The sequence below is a fragment of the Centroberyx gerrardi genome, chromosome 11 (genome assembly GCF_048128805.1).
Source record: "Centroberyx gerrardi isolate f3 chromosome 11, fCenGer3.hap1.cur.20231027, whole genome shotgun sequence".
In the NCBI taxonomy this organism is placed as follows: domain Eukaryota; kingdom Metazoa; phylum Chordata; class Actinopteri; order Beryciformes; family Berycidae; genus Centroberyx; species Centroberyx gerrardi.
The window spans coordinates 28,496,122-28,517,609 of NC_136007.1; the positions used below are offsets into that span (position 1 = coordinate 28,496,122).

Here is a 21,488-nt window from a genome sequence, read left to right on the forward strand (position 1 = left end):
CAGGGAGTTTTGAAATGCATTTCTGATGGCAACAGAATTTCCACTCTATAATTTGGGTTACAAAAGAGTGTTGAGCTGTGGGCCTGAGCTGCTCTAGCTTGGTTTGGAAAGAAAGTATAGCCTGATTGCCAGACCGGTTTCTGCCATAGCAAGGCAGTCGTATTAACATTGGCTTAAAGGTGCAATAAGCAGGATTTTTACCGTCCCATATCAAAAAATGAGCATAATATATCTGTGCGTTATGATAGGGTTGTTGATCATTACCAATGACTCACCACCTCACCTACTGGCATTTTCAACTGCGGTGCTACAAGCGAGTGACCGGCATTGCAACACATTTCATCTATGAAAGTTAAACAGCCTTGTTCTCAAGCCAGAAAAGCTATTGCTATTCCAGTATTTAGCATGGTGATAAATTATACTATCTTCACTCTACATTTCTGTTGGACCTCTGCTCTAGTGAGCTAGCTTGCTCCACTCTAATGTGAAAATGTGACTTTATTGTTTATCTTAATTACAGACCACCTGCTGTGTGTTGCAATTCCTCGGTCAAGAAAAGTCATAGATGATTTAATGCCCCTTTAAGCCAAAAATAATCTGGCTCCATTAACATTTTTATCCATAATATGTAATTTATGTGAATAGCCTTGAAATTTCGAAGGAAATATCTCACCAAATATTTGACGGTCGCGATTTGCTAAAGGAGCGCAGAATTTTCACAGTATGATATTATGGCAGGGTACAAATTCATATTAAAACAGCTTTGGAAACTGGTTTGAACTGATATCAGAAAAATATTTCTCCTAATTCGGCAAAACTCGGCATTTCAGCATTCATTTTCATGCTATACTTACACAGGTTTTCTATGTTTCTGATGTTTCTATTCAGCATCAAAATGTTTGCTAATAAAGATTTACAGTGGGTGAAACAATGATATGAGGTCAGATACAGTACGAGTCCTGTAAGATAGAGCTGAAGACACAGAGCCATGTCTTCGCTGAGCATGACTTGTGTGGCACAACTACACGCATCCACAAACAGCTCGAGGTCTGCTGCTTCAAAAAAGTCAGGCTGTCATGAATTAAGAAAAATAGTCTGCTTTTGAAAATGACAACCACACCTACTTTGAATGGGCTTTGTGGGTCCTAGGGTTATGAAAGTTGCTCAGCACATAAAAGGACCAGGTAAACACTAAACACAACAGGTGAATAGAAAAGAAAAACAAGCTACGAGGTTTTAACATAAGAGCCGTGGGTTTCTACCTCGTTGAACTCGGGGTTGAGCGTCTTCTTTTTCACAGCAGTCTTGTGCTTTGACTTTTTGTTCTCATCGGGCTTCAGGTACCTGTAAGCAAGCACACCACAAGTAGAGAAGGTACTAAAAAGTTGTGATCTCTACTAGAAATTAAAATACCTACACCAACACATAAAAAAAGATAAAGCATCCTCATAGTTTGATTCATTATATGCCTATATAATACTCTAGTAATAATCTAATAATGATAAGCGTAAACAAGGACCACAAACATTTTGTCTCCAATTACATATAACATTTTTAATCCTATAAGTGACCTCTGGATCACTTCATAAATTATTATTATCTGAATTATTATCAGATATCCATATTTTAGATATGGTATTGTTTTATCCCCCAGAGGGTGCTGTGGCACTGCCCTACTCTCCATCCACAGAGATGGGAACTTCAGTCAGCAAGTCTTCCATAACTAACATTATAAACAGTATTATCTTACACTTCATCAAGAACATAATTAAACTAGACTTTACTTCTCAGTGTGTTAAGAGACGCACAATTTAAGGTGAGTTTGTGCTCAGCATGACTGGCTTTCTCTGACACTGTGGCTGACTTTATATTTTCCAACCTCACCAGACCGTACCTGCACTTAAATTGATTTTTCACTTCGCAATATATGTAATTTCTTCTCTGTCAAGACTAATGCCTGGTAAACGCAGAGTTTATCAGCGAAATCAGTGACTTTTTGATGAAATTACAGATAATTGGAGGTGGTGATTGTTGCACCATGCTGTGTAGATCTTGCTCTCAAGACGTAAACTGTGTTACAACAGCGCAGCTCTGTGTACTTTCTCTAAAACCTCAATCTCAAGTCTTGTCGACTGTCGTTTCACAGATTTGCGGCCACCCTAATATGAGGTGAGGTATACTTTTTAATATATTTATACTTTTTACACTTTCTAAATATGACTTCTTTTTCATGCTACTGTCTTTTTCATGACCCTGAACTACTTTTAACCATGTTTGCAAAGCACTTTGGGTGATATGCTCTCTATATATATATGTATATAACGTTTGATTTGATTTTGACTTGATGAGGTGTTGGCATGAGGCAGGAAGGAAGACAAACTGTGTCTGGCACTCCCTATATTACTCTAATAATGTACCGTTTCATTTGATAAAATGTTAAGATGTGAGTTAACAGTGTAGGTTTGTATCATTTTCATTTTGCATTGACTGCAATGCATGAGTCAGTGATGAAAATAGATTGGAATTGTTAGTGCTGCTGTTGCTCTGGGGACAGCCATGTGTGTGTGTGTATGAATGTATAGTGTGTGTGTGTGTGTTTGACGGCTGGACCTCTGTTTTTATTACAATGCCTTCATAAACGATGCGAAAGGCAATCCTGCTTATTGCCGGTTGTGAAGTTCCGCTATTCATTTGGCAAAGAAATTCGTAACAGTTGTAGGCAATAACCGTAATTTTGGTGAGGTATACTTCAATCTAGTGAGCAATTACAGTAGCAGACTTTTTTTTTTTCCTTTTGCATGCTCATTGGAGCCACACAGACTCCAATTTCCCAAGGTAACGTGGAGACTAAAAGGGAACTAAGTGGGTTATTTTTCACAATGTTACCTCGGGGGGGCTCAGATTGTTGTTGATGAGGATATTGCAGGGAACCTAATTGTTGGCATGTAATGGGACTACTGACCCCTGGGCAAAACAAGCTAAGAGCGACAGTCAGGGACACAAAAGACACTATTGTCCAATACAATGGTCTATTTCACTGCATAAATGGCTAAATTTTGCAGTATTACCATTATTACAGTCTATATGCAATGTTTCAGCAGCATTTACGCAGTATTTCTTTAACTCTAAACGTGGTAATGAAATGCTCTTCCTGTTCTAATATCTGTGACGGGAAACGAAAGTACCATCAAAGAGGACATCAACCGACTGTGTTGGTTCTTAATGGATGTACTCCACTGGCCTGTCAACTGGTGGGTGTATATGTGCATATGTGCGTTTTTAAGAATGCAGACGCTGTACAAAAGCCCAGTGTTATCGGTACAATAGAGCAAACCCGCGGCATTGTTCGGCAGACCTCTGAGCGCAGACAGCCGTGACTTGATGCATCAGACAGACGCGCGCTAGACACCGGCTGCTGAAAGGAGGAGAGAAATCACGCAGCTCCGTCTCTCTGACAGAGCATACATTTCCCTTATTCCCTCTCACATGAGCCAGTCAGTAAATCTATTATCTGTCTGCGTGTCCTTCAGGCTTCGGGGAGGTTTTCTCAGCCTCAAAACTGTTGGAAAATTGTTGCCAGCCCCGCTCTTCCAAAACGAGGAGCTCTTTTGTTCTCGGGGTGTGCTCGGCGGAGTCGGAAATTAATTGCACTTTCATTGCTCAGCCAGATGAAAGACTTGGGAAATGTTCAGGTGTGATAAATAGGACTCTCCTTCAAATTGCAGCCTTCCGGATGGCCTCTCGTGCTGTGTGTCTTTCACGCTGCTGATAATCACAGGGAGTCGGTCTACCTTTTTTCCTGCTAAAATATTACCGCTGCCGGCTAATCCGTTTCAGCACTTCTACAGTTGGTTGAGTTTGATGAATCCCTTGCTGTTGTCCACTTAAAACAGCATAATCATGACTAGCCTCCAGTGTATTAAGGAGAAATGTTTGTCCAGAGGTAACGAAGCAATCAATTGACAGGGGAAGTACAACACATGTTAACTTGAGATATCAAATTTGGCTTTCTCGTGATCAGGATTTAACACGAGATAACGAAAAATGTTTTTCTCAAGATCACAACTTAATAGGTAACTGGTTTTGGTTAGGTCACGAACTGTCACACTTCAAGCTCAAGCTCTTTATTGAGATGATGCTCTTCTTCTTGAAGTAAGTTGATGGTTAAATACAGCAGTCAATGATGTTTGGTTTCAGTTGGAAAATATGCTATCTGTGACTTTACCAGCTCTGTGCACGGCCGTGGCTGCTCATGCGTTTTTACTCCAGTTATCTCGGAGCCACAACTTAATTTTCTCATTATCTCGAGATAACAAATTAACGGTTTTGCCAACGTTTGTCCCATTGCTGTTGCCTTCATGAGAGGCAAGCCTAGTAAGCCTGATAGTGGAGCCAAAGTGGAGCCAGACTAAAGTGGAATTGACAATGACAGAAGGAGAGATCATGATTGATCAATGCATCAGATTTTACATGTGTTGGAACTATCGGCTGCATATGTTTATGGAATCTCACAATGGTTTATATTGATTGTTTTTCTTCCCTGCTGTATCCTATTACTATTTGCTGTTGTGACGACCCAATTTCCCCACAGGGATCAATAAAGTTTCATGTTACCTTATCTTATATCTGAACCTATGTAAGTCATTCACTAAAGAGCCTAGTAAATACACTCGGATTCTTATCACTTTCTAGCCATGAGAAAAAATGACACAGAGAACTTCTATCACTGCAGAGTACAGCTGCTTTTATAGCTGATGATGTAACACAATCGCTGTGTTTGTGTGTATTTGTGTGTTTGCGCACTCACGTTTTGACATAGGGGTCGGAGAAGCCGTTGGCGTCCATGGCGGCGAGGTGAGCGCAGCGTACGATGCCCACTACCAGGCAGGACTTCAGCGAGTTGTATTTGAGGGAGATCATGATGCGTCCCCGCTCTTCCAGGGACTTGTCTTCTGTCTTGTTGACCTGCAGTGGTGAAGAGGTCATGCAGAGGTCAAAACTGAGAAATCATCACCATCTCTCTCAATTGAGCACCATATCCAGGTTCTATATGCCACCCAGTGGTTGCCAGCCTGCTTTCCCCTCATGTCCAGACGATCATTGTGATTTTAAAATGTTGTTTCTGTCCCTCAGAGTTTCCGTCTCATTTCTGGCATCGCAGTTTTATTATATTTCAGTGATAGCAGCTGCAGTGACCACCCTAGATCCACATATCCCACTGTTTTTACAAGCCATTTGGAAAACAGTCAGGTAATATCCAAAATGCTATTAATCCATGCAGAAAAAAAAAAAAATCGATTAAAGTTATCATTTAGTATCTCTAAAGTAGAGGAGATCTATGCTGTAAAAGTGTTCTTACTTTGCCAAACTGCTATTTAATGAGTTTTTATTTAAGGTCTACAGCTGCTGCTAGCCTAAAATAAAATAAACTTTGAAAACAGAACAGAACATAAGGCTTCGAGCAGCACCCCTTTTCTTGTGTGAGGTCAGGAAATCTTGTCCAAAAATGATTTACAATTTGAAATGTCATATTTATTTTTGCTTGAAATCATTCACGCCACCAGTACCACCCACCAGCAGGCTTGGTATTTTGGGGAAGGAAGCAGGACAGCCAGGTCAGTCTTGACTAATTAATAACTTGACTAATTTCTGAGAAAAAGATGCGTTTTTGAGTGACTTTTCTTTACACATACTGTATCTGTTTTGATATCCCCAAGGAGAAAGGCATTATATTAGCTTTTCACCAACATTGAAGATTTCTTTCAAGGTTTTACATTGTTCATATTTAAACTCAAGCAAGTAAATAAAAAAAATCCATGACAGCAATATCTTGAGGCAGTTTGGGCTAAGTCCATATATAGGATGAAATTAAACGTGTTATGTGGATCCATCACTGGCCAATATGACACACAAAATCCCATGTTAGTTTTTGTTGTCTGATATTGGTCCATGCCCTGTCAAACTCAGAATGTACTGGAAATGAAAGAGGATACAACCCAGTGTTAGAGACCTAATCCAAATGTTTGGACAATGAGTAGTAATCATACATATTTATTACCATATTTCAGCTATATGAGCAGCTGTAATTATGATGTTGGACATTGCAGTAGGCGGCCATACTGAGATCCTCAGCTCGTGGGCAACCGCGGCTGTGAACAGCTCATTGCATTTCTAAACGTACTGTTCCATCTCAACAGAATTCAATGGACATGGTTAATTTCTGTGCAGGTTTTTTTTTTTTTTTATGGGAATTGATCATTGTCTGTGTCTGTGTTATGTCGTGTTTTTAAACCCAAAATCAAATTGCCCTTCAGGGATTAATAAAGTTGTATTGTATTGTATTGTATTATATCGTATTGTATTGTACCGTACCACTGATAAATCTGACTGATTCGGGTTCAGAAAATGTCAGCTTGTTAGCTAGCTAACTAGATCAAGTATCTCGCAAGCACACTCGCTAATGTAAGTAATAGCAGCTGGTGTTAGTAGTCTCTAGAAGTTGCATGTTCACATTAACATTGTTTGCTTTGCTAAAATAGCCTGCTAGCAAGTTAGTGAGCAAACTATTATCTACTATTTAGGTTAACTTTAGGCTATTTAGGCTACTCGAGTTGCCTGGGTTTAGAGGTACATGAAGTTGTGTAATGAAATGATAATGAAAAGGGATTATATTTATGATTGATGTCACCAAGAGGGAGCATATAAATGGAGAACCTCAAGGGGCCTAGGATTGACCCTTGGGGCACGCCACAATTGAGATGTGCCGGGGCAGAGGAGGAACTGAGAGAAACGGAGAGAGAGAGAGGAGGAGAAAAAAAGGGCCAATGCGGCACCTAGGCTTAAAGGCACTAAACAACAGCAACTTTTCAATTGGAAAGATGATTATTCAAAGCAGTATTAAAGAGCCCAACCCAATTCTCCAACTGACTGATCAAACTGCTGTGGTAAGCAGTGTCAAACGCAGCACTAATGTCTAACAAAATGAAGACAGAACAGTTACCTCTGTCAGGAGCAATGAGAAGGTCATTAGTACAGTAGAGCAGTCTCAGTACTGTGGTGAAATCTGAAACCCGACTGAAACTTTTCAAAGATGTTGTTGGCATTCATTCAAATGACAGTAGCTATAAAGAAATAATCTTTTCTCAAGGACCTTGGACAAGAAGGGCAGTTTGGAAATAGGCCTATAATTACTGAGATCAAGGAGATTGAAATTTGGTTTCTTTAGAAGAGGCTGGACCATGGAATGTTTAAAGAAGGGGGGCACAGAGCCAGAAGACAGTGAAGTATTTATAATATGTAAAATATGCGGGCCCAAGGACTTCTTTGAGGGATTTAATGGGAATAATGTCCAAAGGGCAAGATGATGATTTCATATAATTAATGGTATGTACTGTATTACAGTGGGAAGGGAAATGGGCTCAAAGCTGCTGATAGAGGAAGGGCATACTGGTGTGACCGATAGATCACAGCTACTGGGGGAAATTTGGTGTCTGAAGTTCTCAGTTTCCCAAAATCAGAAATTCCTCACAAGGTTCTAGGGAAGCCTCGATAATGTATATATTATTCTATGTATATTTGTTTACTTATGAGACCAATTTAAAATTCATGCATATCTGTAGCAGTGACCTCCGCTGATGGGTGGATTCCTCTTTGTGCTGTATTTACAGTGACCACAGCATGGTAAGTGATAAGCAGCACGGTTAAAAAGTAAAAGGATTTATCTGTAGCGGTGGTGAGTAGCCAGATGATTTGTTTTGACGGTAAATCAATAAAGTAGGGGGAAAATGTGTAATAACATTATGCAAAAGAGGAAAAATTATTTAATCAGGAATTGATAGCAATGACATGCCAAATGCGTTAAGTGTGGATAAAAAACGAATGTAGCCAAAAATAACTAAGGCTTATAGAATTATGAATAACTTATAGCTGTACAAATTAAAATCATATTATTGGATAAAAGTAGGCTAATTTTGATTTTCATCGGTGTTGTTTTATAACTTGGCCTGGTCATCCCTGTTCTATTGAAAAACACAGCCTAGATGGATTGATGGTCTGAACTGGTTTTTGATGGGTACTACTGGTCTGGGCAGAGGATGGTCTGATGCTGGTTATTAAATGAGAACACTGATGCTGGTACACCAGCTAAGACAGCACAAAAGTGCCCAATGTATAAAGCTGGTCACCTGCTAAACCAGCATTCATGGCCAGCATGGCCAGCATGAGCTGGCTACCAGCACAACCAGTTTGGCTGGTCTAGACTGTTTTGTTCAGCAGGGATGTGATGTACTGTTTGGGTATACTGCAATTTGAACGGTCCGCTGGCAATATTATACTGAATCATCACTTGAGTGTACAGCAAGATGTACATACTGATTACTATATAATACTAGGATAGTATCTGATTTCAAACTCAGAATAGGCGTGCCCATAACGCCCCACCACACACACACACCATTAGCAACAGTACAACGGTAAATCAAACAGGTATGTTAATAATATCAAGTATTGCTCAATTGTCATACAACAGTATGTAAAGCTCAAATCACAATAGGCCTATGTTCACAGCTGTTGAATCATTACAACACTATAATAACAGCTGTCAAATCCATCATCACTGGAAGAATCTGCCACGTGACTTTCCTCTGTCGACTATTTGCTCTGATACTCGGCTTTTAATATTGTCTTAGCAGAAGGCATAGCGACGTGCATAAGCTTGAAGTATTTTAATGAGACCCTTACACAGGGGTGATCTCCACATGCCACATTGTTACAAAGGGTGTCATACTACAACATCACATCACAAAGACAAGGCACAGTAGGTAAAGAGAACACTAAATAACAGGAAACTTCGCTACTAGGGAAAAACTAACCAGTAACACAGTAACACAGGCAGCCTTCCCACAATGCATCAAGGGTAATCTCTGCCCCGCTGCCACAATAGTGATGATGAGAATATGAGGAATCAATAAGTTATGCGCCCCCCGCCCATCCAGATACTGCTCTATTTATTGTTTAAGCCAGTATGTAAACATTGCTCAGCTCACAACCACAATAGGAAAAGGACAATAGAAAAAGACTAGGCCAAGCTTAAGTAAAATTGCACTGAACAGCAAGAAACTGATAGATTAAATTTGTTCAAATTAATCAACAGGTGAACCTGGGGCTGCAAGTCATTTGCCCAGTTTAATAATATCTGCCTGATCAGACAATTCACTTTTACTTGTAACGTTACTGAATTGACCTACACCCATGCCACAGTGGATGGGTTTTCAGGTACCTCTTTATCTTGTCCAGTTGTTACATGTTTAGACATTATTTGCGCACAGCCAGTTCTCCACTGAACCTCCATGATGGCATCGGACGTAGTTGCTAGGAGATTGGTGACGCAAGTCTCTATAGGTTAGAGTTTTCTTCTCTAGTCCAATATTCTGCTCTAGAAAATCACCTTTCCTTCAACAGATACAGATGCGGCTGTAGACTCAGAGTGGGTTGGTGATTACCGGCTCAGCTGAATCAGACACACACCGTCTAATCAGATGCAACCAAATATGTTGGCCACCCACCACCTAAGCACCCTGCTCATCCTGAAAGAACACAGGCAACAGTGGTGTTTTCTCAGGTAAAGGCCCTTTTAATGTTTATTTTCTGATGAGTGATACCTGACTCCTAAGCTCTTTTTAAGCAAGGCCTGTATTAGCCTGGCCTAAATGTCCTGGTCTAAATGTCAAGAAAATATATTTCAGCCAAGCATGGTACCAGTGCAATATCACTTCATGCACAGTTAATGAGGACTGGTTGTGTTTTTCTATCAAATCCAACCAAATGTTTTGTTTTTGCTGGTTGATGTTTCGTTACTGTATTGAAAGGGCAGGGCGAATTTGGGAAGGCACTAAAAAGGGCCTCAGCAACTTTTAAGAAAGGGGCAAAGAGGGTAAATGTATACATTTCCCAAGGTAGTTCTGCTAAATGTATACATTTCCCAAGGTAATTCTGGTAAATGTACACATTTCCCAAGTTAATTGTGGTAAATGTATACATTTCCTGGTTAATATGGGTGGAAAATGCTAGTCACAGTAGCATGAGGCTGTCTCACAGTCCTTGAGTGCTGTATCTGTGACATCAAACGCTACACTTCTGCACCTGAGGGTCTTCTGATGAATTTAATCAGATAAGGATATTGATTGAAAAGTATTTGTTGTAGTAGGGCCTTATCAACAGGTTAATGGCCTCATTGAGTGTCACACTCAGGGCTGTCATTGGGCCGGAATGCATCGGCATACTATTGGACTGAAATATAAAATCAATTGGGCATCAAATTCCTGGCCCAACTACATTTACGTTGAATAGCCCTACGTGGAATATCAACACGAATTAACTGCCTACCAAAAGTAAAGAGGTACATGGGCCAATGCATACCAGTTTGGTGGGAAAAAAATTCTCCATTCTCCATACTCCATATCATCCAAATCACTCACTCCAAATCTCAATTTACCACAGAAGCTAATCCAAAGAGGTAATTTGGCCACATGGTACGTCGTACCCACAATAAAGCATAGTGACAGGACTGTGAGAGAGTGTGACTAGTGTTTTCCACCCACATTAACTGGCACATGTACGCATTTACCAGATTTACCTTGGGAACTGTTTACATTTACCGCTCGATGTATATTTTTCCACTTTTAACATAATGTGTATTTTTTAGAACAGCCACCAGTCTCAAAATGAACTGAAGAAAAGGTAAAAGCAGCCAAGTTCTTCTTTTATAGTTGATTCAACTATTATAGGTGCTATGCTTAACATCAATAAAACAATACCACATTCATTTTGAGAGATTAGTATTATTACCGTAAACAAACAAGACCATCATCGAGAAGATTGGCAGCCTCTACCGGCCTCTACACTGAAATTTACATTGTGAGCCACTGGGTCGATTTGGAGGGAAATCTGCTGGATTGCTTTATCGGACAAAACAGGAAGAGGGCGCTGTTCTTCCAGAGCAAACAGAGCTAAAGCTTTCAGAGTTTCTCACAATGGCAGATGGTGGAAGGAGTGAAAGGTCGATGGAAAAATCCCTTTCAACATGTTTATCCTCTTGAATAAAGCCAAAGAGAAAACAAACACACAGAGCGACGGCAGGGAGGTGGAGAAGGGGACAAGTAGCAACATCGTCTACAGAACGCAACAGGGGAAATGTGACCTTAATTTTGAGAAACACTAGCACAAGACAATACCACTGGTGTGACATAGAAGCTACCAATTGTCTCGACCATGGTCTTGTTTGTTTCAACCAATGGCTTAACTTGCTCACAGAATATTATCTATGGAGAAAATAGCTGCTTCTCTTAAAAATAAAACCTCAAAGTCTCAGGGAATCTGGACCTCCTTTATGACCTCTCTGAATTTAAATCTAAACTTGCCTCTTAACTAATGCCCCACCACCACATGCACAAGTACTCACACACTCACGCTCACTCATTTTATTGTGGATTTTGTTGTTACTGTCATACCAATCCAAATATCCCACCTGCATAATTACACTTTAATAGGACTCTACTTCTATCATCTCCTAGCTTCACTGTGGTGACCTGTTGGGTGTGGGGGCGTGTTGCTTGCCGAGGGTCCCATGGGTGCGGGGGTGGCAGGTTGTGCTCGGCCCTAGCTTGGCTCATTCCGGCTTCCCTGGTTGTGTGCATGGGGTGGGGGTGCCTGGTGGGGAGTAGGGGTGTGCGGAGATGCTATTTGTCTTTGTATCTGTATTTTGTCAACCAACCAAACTATTTGTATTTGTATTCAGATAAATCAGAAAGTGGGCAGGGTTTACATCTGAAGTGGGTGTGGTTTAGACCTCAACATAAAAATTCCCACAAATTCTTAGCTTTTTTCCCTCGTTATCATTGCCATTGCTATTGTTGAATGTATATATGAATATACATATGCTTTGTAAAGCTGTATTTAAAAAAACAAAAGGGTAAGTATGGAAGGCTGGTTGACCAATGACAGGTAAGATCCCTCCAGCAAACTCGGGTACAACCTAAGGCAGGCACCGTCACAGTTACTTGACCCTTAAGCCACTGTGAGCAGGCACAGTGAGCAGTGACATAAAGAAAGCTGCCCTGGAGGGCAGAGGGGAGACACACACACACACACACACACACACACACACACACTCACACACAAGAGAGACAAATGCTATGTTAGGATCTGAAGCCCTTGAAGATTCTGGAAGGGGAAAATAAAATGCAGTACAAGAGTTTGGTCTGGTTCGTGGCGTATAGCTCCGGGGGGCAAACACTCTTCGCATGGTGGCCTGTGTGTGGGTTGGGTTCGGGCTGTGTGGCCCTTTACTGTTGTGGTGGGGTGTCCTGGTTATTATTATTATTATTTCTTTTCATTTTCTATATTTGTCTTAATCTTATTCTGTCTTATATCCTTTATTTCTAATTTCCTTTTTTCTTCCCCCAACATTTTATTTCTCCCTTTCTATGATGATGGCAATGTTGATAGCAGTGATGATGGCAGTGAGAACAATGGTGACAATGTTGACAGTGATAGTTATAACAATAATATCATTTTATCTATCTAACTATCTATCTAACTCCCCCTTGAAGGAACGTTTTGCCAATTTTCAACCTTATTTGTATGTAATAGCCATAGGGATGGCCTGTCAATAACATCCGCAATACTGACAGGCTGTGTGAACAGGAGAACTCTGATTTCTCTGTCAATATGATTCTCACAGAAGTGGTTATAGTTTTAATGGACTACACAGGCCACCAGCACTGACTGGACATCCACATAATTAGCTGTGTAATTTTTCTTTAAATCAATCTGTAATCCCCTTTCATTTGATCATATGATTTGCAGTATTATCAATGCAATGTTTAGCCAATTATTACTATGAGATTATAAGATCATAAGATCAGCAACCTTAATACCAGTCTAATGTTTGTATGTCAAGTCCATGTCTTAATGTATAGAGTGCATTATCAGGAGCCCTTGTGTGTTGTCATTTAGTTGTTAATTGCTTGTTTCTTGTGGTAATGTAACACATTCCAGGTTGTACTCCTTTGTTGCCCTCACTTGTGTGTTTGTGTTGTTGTCTGTCTACACAAGGGATAAAACCCCCCCCCCAAAAAAACTGATTGCCAACAACCAATACAAACCCAGATTTTCACATTCAACCATTGATCAGCTGATTAACCCACCTCCATTGTTGACAGTGAGTTAATATCCTCACCAAAATGTAATTAATTTGCCATGTTCTTCAGAGACAAGAAAGCAAATATCAGAATTGACAGATCTTCTGCATGCCGAGAGTATGCAGGTTTTCATTCCAACCAAAGACTGCACCAGATGAGTGAGTCCACTGATTAGTTCCTCCTCTCTGCCAGTGAAATCACCTTTGGTTGGAATGAAAACCTGCATACTCTCAGCCCTCCATGGCACACACTTTGGCAGCCCTGTTCTAAAATGAAAAATGAATGTATTTTAACTGACCGTGCATCACCATCATGTTTTATCAAGACTGAAGAGGATCTCCTATGCAAAGTTGTGAGAAAGCTTAAGTCCTCAACCTGTGCTCTTGATCCTATCCCTACTTTCTTTATAAAAAATTTTTTTTTAACTGTCTGTCAGATGAAGTGCCAAATATTATAAACCACAACAACAAACTGGCTTTTTCCCATCTGCATTTTCCAATCTCCAATTTGACGTTTCCCAGCAAAATATTTGAGAAGGTGTTTTTCATGCAACTGAATGACATCATCAAAAAACATCATCACAGCACAGAGAAAGCCCTGGACAAGGTCGTAAATTATCTCAGAGTCACCCTACATGGGAAAAAACTCTCGGTCCTGGTGCTTTGTGATCTAAGTGCAGTCTCTCTGGTTCTACTTAATGCATTGTGATTTCTTTGTCTGTTTGGGTGACCACTCCTTAGAGAGATTTAATATTACATGTGGTGTGCCCCAAGGCTCGATTTTAGGCCCAATTATTTTTAGGCTGCATATGCTCCCACGAGGGGCCATCAGCCATAAGCATGGCATCAGCTTCCATTGTTATGCAGAGGATAACCTGTTCTATCTTTCAGTCATGCCAGCTGATCTCAGTCCTATTGACACCCTTACTAGCTGTATCACAGACATTAGTACATGAATGGCACATAACGTCTTCCAGTTAAACAAAGATAAAACTGAAATTCGGATAACAGGACCTAAGGCACCACAAATTACACAATAACACAACTGAAGTCATTGTAATAGAACATTAAATCTCAGGCTAAGACCTTGGGTGGTACTTCTGATAGCGATTTGAGCTTTGAAACACATAGGACTGTTACAAAAACTGCCTTTTATCACCGGAAAAACATTGCCAAGATCAGACCTTTTCCCACCCACGACAACACAGAGGAACTAATGCATGCTTTTATCACCAGCAGCCTCAACTATTGTAACGCACTTCTCTTTGGGCTTCCCAAAAAGACAATAGGACAGCTACAAATTATACAGGATGCTGCTGCCAGCGTCTTAAATACAAGCAGGAAGAGAACACACATCAGTCCTGTTTTTAAAGTCTCTACAGTGGTTACCAATCAATTTTAGAACAGAGTCTTCTATTGGTTATTAAATCTATTCATGGACTTGCCCCTGAGTATATTAGATGCCTGATAACTACATATGTTAGGGGAGAGCGGGGCAAGTTGTCACAGGGGTAAGTTGTCTCAGTGGGTTTATTTCTGAAACTAAATATTACCCAATATATAACCCAATTACAAAAACGTTTACTTTCTTAATAAGGTTACCTATGTTGATTACAACAGTCTAAGTCAAAACACTCTGACATAAAAGCAATTTGCATACCTGAAAGTAAATAATGAAAATCTTAGTGCTTTTCTCATATTTTTCTTATAAAGGAATCAAAATAATTATACAATGTGACACATAAAAGCAAGGGGCAGCTATAACCTGATAATACATTTGAATGGTTTAGTGAAGCTGTGTGCTCAGGGAAGGGACCTTTGTCAGGAATGCCTGGTTGGGGCATGTTGTCACATTGATTTTGAGGCATGTTGTCATAACTATCTAAATCCTTTTTTTAAAAATTAGAAATAGCTTTACATTAATTCTTTTCTGAATAAATATGATTTTGGTACTTGAACACAAACCTTTGGCTTGTGTAGCAAGTGGCCTCTCTTCTGGACCAGGCTCACATAGTCACAGAGGCAGATTATATTATTACTGTTTTCTTTAAGTGACTAAGAAGCCATTTCACATAATAAAACATCAAATTAAATGTGTATATATTACATGTACATTAATATATCATACTTAGAAATTGTATCAGAATTTATTTTTGTCTGTATATCCCAGGATAGGTGAGGGAGGGGTTATTTTACCTGCTGTGTGGTGGGTGTTGATTTCTGAGATGAAGTATGTTGTTTTCAGGAGGAAATGGAATTGTGTGCACAAACACAGCACACTTGTCTATGTGACAACAAGCCCCGTCATGTGTGACAACATGCCCTGACATGGGATAAGTTGTCACAAGTTGTCAAGTGGTATTTCACCAGTCATAATATTTTCTTCCAGTAAATTATTCAAAATATAAAAATGCCATTTTTTAAAGACCTTAATCTAGCTAGAAAAATATATGCTGAGAAATACACAGATGAGTAAAAAGTGTGACAACATGCCCTGCTCTCCCCTACTTTTATGTTTTTATATTCCCTATTTGTGTTTTATTACTCATTATCTGTTTTTTATTGCGTCTTGTTTTTATTGGTAATTTGCCTTTTATTTGTCTTTTTATGCATTTTATTGTGTTTTATGCAATTTACTTTTATCTGATGTGAAGTGCATTGCACTGCAATCGACTGTACAAAATGTACTATATAAATACAGACTGACTGATTGATTGTTTGACTGATTGATTGATTGGTTGAAATCAGTTCTCGCTAACAGACAAAGTGACAGCCAGAGGGTGGAACTCTTCTGCCAAGATTGAAGTACACAAGAGAAAGAGAAGTTTGAAGGATGCGGTTAGTGGTGAAAGTAGACTGCTGCAGACTTGCCAGACAGTCATACTGTATCATATTCTTACCATATTCACGAGACAGTATGATTGTCATTTTGCACATTTCTGAGATGGCTAAATGTCTGTCTGCGTTCCAAAAAGGACTTCTAGCTCCCCAGAGAAAGAAAGAAAAATGCTTAAGCAAGTAAATTCATATGATGGAGATGCATCCCAGGTTCCCAGAAGTGGTATCTGAGCTAAACTTTTTTCTGTGCTATGTCTAGTGACGTAGAAATGCAATTTACAATCAACACTCCTGCAGTTGCTGATTGCTTGAATATGCACCGAGCATTCCCAAACCTCAGCATTTTTTACCACATATATGAGACCATCCCTATCAGCGGAGCAAATGCAGAGAAGCTTAAGCAACTTCAAGCTTATCAAAAGGTATTTGAAAGTGCAAGGAGCAGTGGAAATGTGGGCATTGGGACTGTGTGTTCTTCAATTTAGTTTATGCCATTTCAAATTTATATTCATTTGATTCTTTCTCTTTCTCTCTCACTTACTTTATGACAAAGATACCACACTACCAGTTACTTCACACTGGAAGAAGTTGAACTACAGCAAAGCTACAGTCAAGATAAATATAGTTTTGTTAACTGAAGTTTGTTAACTGAAGTTGCTTAGAAAAAGTAGTTCAAACTAAATGCCATATCATATCTGCATCTGCAATGTCATGCAATGTCAACCCCCCCCCAAAAAAAACAACAACAACAACAAAAAAACAAAAAACTGTTTGGTTTCTTCACTGAAGAAAGCGGAAGGAATGTTAACTTTCTGTTGTATATGAACTTAAAATAAAGAGATAAAGGGGTATTTCTAACATCTGACCTGTACAGCCTTGACAATTAGAGGAGTACATAAAAAATGAAATGAAAAAATGATTTTAGCTGAATTACCACCAAGCTACTGCAAAATGCAGTTAAACTACCAGTATAATTACATGTTGTGAAACTACTCTTCAACACTGATGGTTTGATAATATCGATGTCTAATGTGTGTGTGTGTGTGTGTGTGTGTGTGTGTGTGTGGTTTCAATGAGGGAGCTTTGAACTCTATGTGCGCCACAATCTGTCCAGCAATCCCCATAGCAGGATACTAATCAGATTTCTCCAGGGAAGAGAGTCTCTCTACATGAATTGTAGATGACTTTTACAACAAGTCTCACTGGACTTGCCATCTAATTCATCTGACATGCCAACATGTTTCAGCCCCCGCCCTAGCTTGCTGTCAACTCCACTTAGCCTCGTCTCTCATTGTACTCTATATTCATGCTTAGGACTTCCCACTTCTGTCCTCCTCCTCTCTCTCTCTATCTCCTCTAACAAGACATAGTTGGGGAGTCGGTGACAAACTAAAGGCTGACAGGAATACAAGAGGATAAAGACAGAAAGTGAGGGAGGAAATGCGAACCTCAGGTTGCCTGGATCATATCAAGGTTGGCCTACCTGACAAGCATGGGCATCTTTACGGCACTCGCATTCACAGATCATCGATTTGGCCAGTCTCTATTTCCTTCTATTTGGAGCAACAGTAAATTCAGAGCTACTGGAAAAAGTAATGAATAAGTTATAGCAAATGGACTTTTTGCGTTAGGTGCAGAAAGTATGACGATCTGGTCTCACTAAATTTTGTGAAATGAGCGTGTCCAATTTGTGCTGTTGTCACATAATCCTTTCATGGTGGAGGAACGTAATCTTTACATAATGCATGTCGACAACAACCATGCGTTTGAGAGTTGGTGCTCCTTTCACAAGATTTTATGATTAACAGATATAATGTATAGGCTAATGAAATGCGTTATTGTGCTCTTTCTTTCTAGTGTAATGCAAAATTAAAGATGTGCAATTATCTATATCCTTCAATCGTGTAAATCATGACAAAGACACTGACAATCAATCTATTATTGTACCCTAGGTATGTTACTATGGTGCCATATATGGCATAAGTACAGTAATTAAGTAGTAACCCTTGACATATTCATGTAAATAAATGCCTGTTTTTCTGCTGTCTATCTCCGATTGATACAACACAATAGTGATTCAACCTATACCCAGTTCATGAAAGCTTTTACATATGCCGTTCTAAACACCCGGTGCTGGTTCATTGACGTTTCGGTGTTAAAAACCTTTGTGAATAAAAACATTTTCACCAGTAATGCAAGAGAGCAGTGTGTGGGAGTTTATTTGAAATGTCGTGCAAGGTTTTGACCTCATTGTGTCCCGCTGGCACCTGCACAAACATAAGAAACGGTGTGCAAAAGACTTGTCTGACATATACTGTATACCAACAATGTTAAAATATGCCAACAAAAACGAAGACATAAGACTGACACATTCACTCGATCGCCATGTGTCTGCTACTGCAAGGCTTCTGTTGCTTCATGTCATTACGAGCTTTAAACCCCATGAGCGAAGGTCTGCTCTCCTTCCTCTGCCTCTTTCACACCCTCTTGTTCCTATTGTCCTCTGGCTCTCGCTCCTCTTCCTCTTCCCTCTCTATCAGTCTGCCCTTACCTTAAATCAACTTACATGAACAAACACACTGCCTTGCTAGTAGGGTTTACTTAACGTTTGCCAGCTAGTTGTACCATTGCCTGGGGAGAAAACTCGATTAAGATTGGCTAGAGGATGTCCATTAATTTCATTTAATGCGCAGTATAACCGGACACCTCTGATGCCACTCTTCGATCATCATCGTAAATGAATGTAGTTGCAATGATGAATAATCGAACAGGAGATATACTTGGCTCTCTGCCTGCCTCATTGTCCTCTGAACTCCACAGACTGGCGACAAAGCGGAATAGAGGCAGCAACACAGCACAACAATGCAAGGGTATTGATTGGGTTCCAGGTGTTAGTCAGCCCCTCAGGTGTTACCAGGGAAACAGATATTACCAGGAAGAAGTCTGGCGTGCTCTGTAAGTAATATCACAGGATAAAGAGGACTTTTCCTTCGGCCGATCCAGATTGCAGAGTCTGTAATCAATGCGAATTGTTTAACATACAGCTCTAAGAGTGTTATCGCTTAATTAACTGCCACAAGGGCCTCTTCGCCCATCTCCTTCCTAAAGCCCAGGATGCAATCAGGGAAAATCATATCATGATTAGACGAGCGCTGGTTTGTGCGCGTCGTGTCATAAGTAAAACCTTGAGACTGAATCTCTGGAACAATGTGTGGGCGGGCCGGGACACAAGGCTCTAAATGTGTATAACGGGAAGCGGGGCCAAAATGCATCTCCTGCCAATGTCCTAGTCGGATCGTTCGGATCAACACCTCTCAGATCACAGCGGGCGGCGCGCTGCTGTACTGAACCAAGAGGAGAGGCCGCAGCTTCTGGGGTACGGGGCGTTCGGTCTGCACACACACAAACACACCGGGTCATTCCGTCTGAAGTCAGTCTCACCTATGTCTCAGAATTGCTCAGTCTTCCTTGAACACATTCTTTAACCAACCATATGAATAGATGTGGACTTTGGGCCCTGAATTCCATGTAACTGGGAGTTATACATAACTAAAAATCAAACAGTTTATTTTATTGAACCCAGTATAAATGTTTTGTGGTATATCTTCAGTGGTGGAAAATCACATGTGGGCATATTTGTTCAGCCTCAGAACTTTCACATTTTACCGACATTTGTATGCATGTAATGTGTAAAAATGTGCATTATCGTTATGAAACTCTCATGATAGAATTACCAGTTCAGTTATAATCTCAGTTTTAATGTATATTTTAATGAAATATTGCCTTTTGGCAGCAGGGGTCACTGTTCTTAGTCTGTATTGAAATTAATTTTCGAACTGGTAGGCATATATGGTGTCCAAAGTGCATATTACATAAAAAAAAATTGCAACTTATGGACATATGAACTTATGATAGAACAATTATTTTTTACCATGAAGAAATTTCATAAGGATGATAAAATGTTGTACACATGAATTACTTACCATCATGCTTAAATTGTGAAAGATATGACAGTGTAGTAATATGCCCCCATGTGACTTTTTATGCCTGAAGATACACATAATAATATAATAATACATCCTGTATCTATAGTTGCATCAATACCTTTGTCATGATGTGTTCTCTATGTTCTTTGTAATTAATTCCTTCCTTCCTCTAATACTCCTCTGTGTCTTTAAAGCCTGTAGAATGTCATCATGAAGTTAATCTCTATTTATCTGAATACACAAGGACAGCGTGAAAACAATATGAGGACAATATGAGACCCAAGTCTGTAAAACTCTTCAGATGGAATGACTCTATTCCATAACGATCTGCATTTGCTCATATGAGCTTCATGACATCAGGATAGAGAAAACAGCGCTGATAACCAAGGGGCTGAAATCAGTGAACAAATCCTGATGCTGAGCTTCCTTGGCAGACAGATCAACAACTCAAATATCGGCTTGCACGTACTGCAGCAAGAAACAGTGTTACCCCAAACAACAAATGAACTGGCCGTTTTTCAGAATGGCACTGACCGACCAGGGTGAGCTACACATTTCTGGTCATCTGATGCATTCTGGTCTTTCATTGTCCAACCGCGCCAAGGGGACGGAGAGACATATTGCATAGAGACACTGATCCATTAGGAATTAATGGCATTATGCCCAAAAGTCAGTGCCAGATTAGGGCGCTGGTTCTCAGACTGCACATCGTGCCCTCGTATTGTCTACGGATGCCAGTGCTAAGGACAGGTCCAGAGAGGGAGCTGGCAGACATATCCATTAGACAGAAACGGATGATTGGACACAATGTTGGCCAGGACACAGCTGTGCAGATACCTTGGGACGCCCAGAAAAACAAAAACAGTTCCTTTGTCTTCCTAAGGCCTTCGTGGCATTTTGCCATGTACACTGGACCCAGACAGACAGTGCAGATTCTTCTTGTTTTTATGGTGGGAGTGGAGGTGTCGCCTTAGGCCGTAATCACATAGGATGCTTTATTGAATGCGCCTGAGCCTTTTTTTCAGTTATTTTCAATGGTTTGGTCACGGTCTCCTGCAAACTATGCACCTGATGTTTTGGACGTGCTGTGTTTTGGGCCACTGCCTTGGACACTCCAAGTGCATTATGACAATGTTTCCATCCTCGGGTTCATGAGGTGCTCCACTGTCAGGTGAAATAGGTCCTTAAAACAGGCACTATGTAGGCGGAGCTCTTGGACGAGATGATAAAACTCTTGGTGCTGTGTTCTCCCTTGAAGGACGTCATGTACCAACATCCTCCGTTTCAGAATGGACTCCTCATCTTCTTCAAGAGAAAGCAGTCCATTTTAACAGTGTTATGTCCTTTGATACTTCAGGTTAGCTAGCTAGAGCTAATTAGATGGCTTGCAAGTTGTTGTCAAACTGTGTTGCATAGCAACACAAATGATGTAACACTCCTTGTGCCCTTTGACCTCTTGCTCTCTC

General features: G+C 40.2%; 1 protein-coding gene across 1 annotated transcript in view; it reads right to left on the reverse strand.

The window, feature by feature from the left end:
• The window catches only part of doc2b (double C2-like domains, beta), a 105,384-nt gene that overhangs the window by 1,822 nt on the left and 82,074 nt on the right, over positions 1-21,488 (reverse strand). The window contains exons 6-7 of the mRNA XM_071895379.2: positions 4,808-4,965; positions 1,263-1,344 (exon numbers count right to left, since the gene is read on the reverse strand). Coding sequence (XP_071751480.1) covers positions 1,263-1,344; positions 4,808-4,965 — 240 coding nt within the window. The remainder of the gene's footprint in view (positions 1-1,262; positions 1,345-4,807; positions 4,966-21,488) is intronic.